Source organism: Arachis ipaensis, chromosome B01 (genome assembly GCF_000816755.2).
Source record: "Arachis ipaensis cultivar K30076 chromosome B01, Araip1.1, whole genome shotgun sequence".
Taxonomy (NCBI): Eukaryota; Viridiplantae; Streptophyta; class Magnoliopsida; order Fabales; family Fabaceae; genus Arachis; species Arachis ipaensis.
Genome location: NC_029785.2, coordinates 8,067,442 through 8,073,245, shown reverse-complemented (window position 1 = coordinate 8,073,245; position 5,804 = coordinate 8,067,442). Strand labels below are relative to the sequence as shown.

The window sequence follows — 5,804 nt, the reverse complement described above, 5'->3', positions numbered from 1 at the left end:
ATATGCCCCAAATCCCAAATTTAATGTTGACGGCTGCCTACCTGCAAAATGCCAAAGCTGGGTGCGGAGGCATATTTGAAAATCAATATGATCCCATCCATGAATACCTAGCAATCATACAAAATCAGTATAGTATCATCATTAAAAGTAACTATATATAATAAACAAATATTAAAAGCACGGATATTCATTTGACACTTGTCAGAATACGTTTATACACATTTAAATACCATCACAAATCAACAAGTCTAATTTTATTCTTAATATGTATTTTTAAATTTGAATTTAGAAATAATATATATTATTATTTATTAAAATAAAAATATTTTTAATATTATATATAATTAAAAAATACATTAAAAATAGTTTAAAAATTAATTTATATTTTAATATCAATAAAATATAAAAATATCATTACAATTCATCCAAAAAATATTTTATATTTTACATATATATGCAATATTCCAGTGTCTTATAGGAACTTAAAATTAATGTGTTTGTCGGGTGTATGTTCGTCTCCGTGCATCTTAGGAGAGATATATTCTATAACTTCAAAGAGAAGTTATCTCTGAATCAACATCGATGATTATGACTCGCTGCACCTGGATGACATTAGGTGTCCCAGATCATCACAACCGCTATCACTCCAACGCCAAACAACACAGCAAGAAACTTGAAATAGGCTGAATCCACCACTATTGGCCTATGGGGTGCGTATCCCTTCGACAAAAGATGGTTTATTGATACATAGACGAACACCCCACAAGCTAGACCCATCGATATAGCAAAGATCCAATCCGCGACAGCACCTTGTGTCGTGGCGTCTATTACAATTCCAATGGCTACGCCAATTGGACTGGAAATTGCAAAGGCAAAAGCATAGGCCGCACATGATAGTAAAGGACGGTCAGGAATCATTCTTAGGAGAGCAATACCCATGGCAATTGCAGCAAATATTTTGTGCAGACTTATTGTCCATAAAGCTTTCCAAGCATCTGCTTTTGTCTCGGCAACTCCTATGGCTAAGCCCTCGAACACGGAGTGAGAGCAGAGAGCAACAATTAACAAGATGGTATCTCCAAGTGAGGTGATAGATGTAAGAGCAGGGTTTGCTAGGTGGTGGCTGGCACCGGAACGATTCTGCAGCCAACGCATACAAATAAAGAAAGAAAAAAGGAAGGGACAGAATTACTAAATGAGTGATAACAATGACTAAAGTGAAATTTGTTATGTAAACATATCATAGTGTCTAACCTGGAATTGTGACTGAGAAGCAACTCCATTGCCACTTCTTTTGACTGTCATAGACCCTGCAACAGGAACATAAAAATAGAATGCAGCCTCGTGTTAGGTAAGGTCAACCTTGGATTTGCTTATATATATAAACAATCAAAATTTGATTTCATGTTTGCCGAATTAATGTCCTATGATAACCATTGACCAAGTCAAAGAGTACCACTATCCTATGAAATAAGGTCAAAATTTTGATGACTATAATAAGTTTATTAGTAAAATTTCTTTTGTATTTCATAAAGAAGTTTATTTATTTTTTCTAACGACAATCAAACATCATTACAGAATACAAACAACCCTCTATCCTTAGATTTTCCGAACTTATAGCAGTACAAGAAAGATTGTTCATTTCTACTTTAAAACGGTTTAGAACTCATTACCCTTTATACAAGGAGTAAAATGTTAGCACAATGAATCATGTATCACCATTCACTAACATTGCAGATTCAAATCCCATAAAAGTGTCACATGCCATCTAAAGACTTAAGTGGTCACAGCTCACTCTTTAACAGTTACTTAAATATAATCCTAAACCTCTAATTTGCTCAAGAACTATAAGAGACTAAAATTAACAAAAAATGAAAATAAAATTTGAATTGCATGAAAGCAAATAAACGAAACTAAATTACCAATTTAGCCCCTGAAAAGATCAAACAAGCCTTGAAATTAGTGAAACGAGTTACGAACCTTGAATCTCAACATCGGCAGCAGAAGATTGAGGAGCCTGCTTGTTCAAAACAGTTGAGATGACACAATCTAAGAGCATAGTAATCAAGTAACCAACGCAAGCTAACATGAAAGCGAAAGGGTACTCTTTCTCCGTCAAGCTCCCAAAAGTCTCGTTAGCATCGCTCAGAAAATGCATCATTGCTGTTCCCAAGAACACTCCGCCAGCGAACTGTGTTCCCAAAACAAGAAACCCTTCGTTCCATTTCAGCAAGTATGGGGAAACTCCGGCGATGAATGTCGCGAAGAAGATCACTATGAGGCAGTAAATCTTGGCAAGGATCAATGACTTGGAACGGAGATTGACGGCGTCGCCTCCACCGGCATCGGCATCGGCATCGGCATCGTCGTCGTCGTGACCGCTGTGAGCTGAAGCGGATAAGACAAGGAGGAAGAAGAAGAAGATGATGAGTTGAGAAGACATGGCGAAGAAGAAGGAGGAGGAGGAGAAAGGAAATAATGAAATAAATGTTTGTTTTGAAGATTGGCGTGGCGTGGAAGAGAAGAGGGTTAAATAGAGTCAATGGAGGAGTCATTGATGAGGGAGATTTTGGGGATTTTGGATTTGAAGGGTTCTTTGGCAGCTATGGTTGATGGTACTACTTACTTGGATAGAGATAGAAATTCGTGTAGTACACACACACGCAGAGAGCGAGAGAGAGAGAGTTTGTACTTTGTACTACGCTGGGCAGGATTTATTACCTTCCTTAATTATGTTTACACCAAGATGGAAGGAAAAAAAGTGTGCTTACTACTAAATTAGACCTTTCTCCTGGTTTTTTGGTTCTTTTATTCTAGGCTGCGGACTTCTGTGCTGGTTTAGCCATCAGTTGATTTTGATGCGCAAATTTTTTTTTCTCTTTTCCAATATCTTCAATTTTATAAAAAAAAGTTTTGCTATTTCTAAACTTAAATCAAAATTTATTTTATAAATATTTATTATATCTACCTTTTATTCATTTTATAGTTAAAAAGGTATTTTGAAAAACTTAGAAAGTTATATCACTTTTAATTTAAGGTAGGATTATTAACTCAAATTTAAATAATTAAATTTCATACCCCAGAAATTACTTTTAATATGAAAATAGAGATGGTGTTTTGATTAAATATACATTTGAAATGTATTAGTAAAAATTATTCAACATGTTTCCACACGTTGACTAAGATATTGTTACGTATTCACGCTCTCCGCATGTTGGCCAGAATATTGCCACGTGTTTAACACGTCTCCTACTTGTTATAACAAAATTTAAATTATATTATTGAAAAAAATTAATTACATTAATTTTAAGTATTTTAATTAATTAATTAAGTGGGACCACAACAGAGACTAAAGTTAGTTCCTCCTAATAGAGAAGAGAGAGATGATTTGAGTTTCTATTTACTGTTTATGATGCAAAAACTGATGTGGAGTTACTTTTTATGACCCACAAATAAAAACTGGGATGAATTTCCTACTGAACAGTCTTACGGACCAAATTATTCGGTTTTTGCATCATCTTTTCTTCAGCATACCGCATGAATTGTGTAAAGTGTGGACCGGGTTTTCAATCATGTCTCTATCTTACATTCTTACTATGTTTTGCTTGAAGAAAATTATATGGTACACATCTAAATCTGTACAGATTTAAAGATTTGTTTTCTTAAATCACACTTTCTAAAGCCACACTTTTCACTTAAAACCGTAGCTCTTAACAAAGAAAAACGTCACCTAATGGAAAAAAGTAAATTAGAAGATTTAAGAGAATAAATAATTAAGTTATCGAAATTAATAGATCAAAAATTAATGATTTTAACTAATGTTAACTGTAATGACACCGAATTCTTAAAATCAATACAAAATGATTTTTCTCAAAATCTTTATTTTACTATAAGTTTTATTGAAGGAACTCTCAAACAACATTTTCTGTTTGTCTAACTAAGTAAATCATTTAACCATTGTTGCTTAGTCCATCAATCCTCGTGGGATCGACCCTCACTCACCTGAGGTATTACTTGGTACGACCCGGTGCACTTGCTGGTTAGTTTGTGGTTATAAATTCCGCACCAAGGGTCGCTGTTGATAACGGAGGTATCACCTATAAGCCCTTGAATCAAGAGCTACCAAATCAGAGTTCAGATCAGATTCTGTCAGGTGAGGAATATAGATATGAAGGTTTGTTAATGGCGGTGATGAGGGGAGAGGAAGATGACAGGGGTAGAATAGTAATTCCGGATATTATTTTGAATGAATGGAGTGGAGACATAACCGATCAATTCTGCGAAAAGAACGTAACCTACCAAGATTTGAAGGGCGATAAACAAGGAATTGATGATTATGGGTTGCTATGGTTTGAGTGATGAGGCGGACTCTAAGAGAACTGAAACATGTGTTTTTAGTACCTTGGCTAATGGGCTAATTCTGGGCCCAAATAAGGTGAAACAAAAGCAAGAATTCTAAATAAGGGTTGGGCCAAAAGCAATTATAAGGACATGGGAAGGGGATCCATTTCGTTGGGCCTAAACCAAACAGCTCATGAGGGACCTGGTCCTAGACCCGAACTGATTAATCCGGGCGGTATAGTAGACCCAAAGGGAGGCAGCAAGGGGCACACCAGAACACGTGGAGGGAAGCAGACCTGCGTTGATGGTGTGGACTCCATTATTTAGCTAACATTCAGATATATGATCTATGTAATGTGGAGTCTTATATATGTGAATATAGAATACATTATTACAAATTAAAAGAAGAAGATAAAAATCATTATCTTAGTATGTATATAACAAAACTTCCATATCCTGCTAATGAATTTATAATGGGAAGATTTATAAGAGAAATAAATAGAGGAACAATTGAAAATAACTTTGGTGGAGCAACCTCTACAATAAGAGAGGAAATAAAAGAACGTTGTATGCAAGAAGCAACTCAAAAAAGATTTGCAAATATAATTAGAATTTGCTGTCAGGATAATGAAGAGATACCTCAAAAATATGGTCTTAATAAAAATTTTCAAAGAAAAAGAAAATATCAATTTAGAAAAAGAAAATATTATCCAAACTGGAGAAAAAAGAGGTATTTTAGAAAAAGAAATAACAATAAAAACAAAAGACAAAAAAGTGATTATTGCCTGAATAAAAAAGAAAATTGTAAGTGTTACGATATAATTTAAAAGTTGATTATAATCATGGACGATTGGTAAGATGGCAATTATTTTTGTTACAATATCCAATAAAAATTGAATATATTAAGGGTGACAAAAATGTTATTGCAGATACATTAACAAGAGAATGGAGTTCGTCTACAACGCATTAGATCAAGAAATTTAGAAATACGAACAAGAACTCGAAAAATGCAAGCATTGTCAGCAAATAAGGACACAGATCCAATCCCTCAAGAAGGCCATCGAAGCAATGAAATCAACACAACAACCAAAACCATCAGAGCTCAGCCAGCTAAGCGTGGTGGACAAATCAGGTGAAGAAAAAATTCCAGAAAATAAAACAATTGCTGAAATTATCATATTGGCAGCTTCGTTTAGACGAAGAAACAAAGAAATTAACTGCTTTTACTTGCCCAACAAAAGAATCAACAAGTGTGTTACTCTATGAATAGAATGTATTACCATTCGGATTAAAACAAGCCCCAGGTATTTACCAAAGATTTATGGAAGAAAATCTAAAAGAGTTAAATGAATTTGTTTTAGTGTATATTGATGGTATACTAATTTTTACAAAACAGGATAGAGAAGATCATTTTCAAAAATTATTAATAGTTTTAGAAAGATGTAAAGAAAAAGGACTAGTTC

The 5,804-nt window shown here is 34.3% G+C and overlaps 1 protein-coding gene across 1 annotated transcript; it reads right to left on the bottom strand.

Annotated features, from left to right (window-relative positions):
- Nucleotides 421-2,644, bottom strand: LOC107617536 (zinc transporter 11). The gene is made up of 3 exons (XM_016319343.2): nt 1,981-2,644; nt 1,255-1,310; nt 421-1,140 (listed from the first exon to the last, which is right to left on the bottom strand). The coding sequence occupies exons 1-3, from the start codon at nt 2,441-2,443 to the stop codon at nt 613-615; spliced, it is 1,047 nt and encodes a 348-aa protein (XP_016174829.1). The 5' UTR covers nt 2,444-2,644; the 3' UTR covers nt 421-612.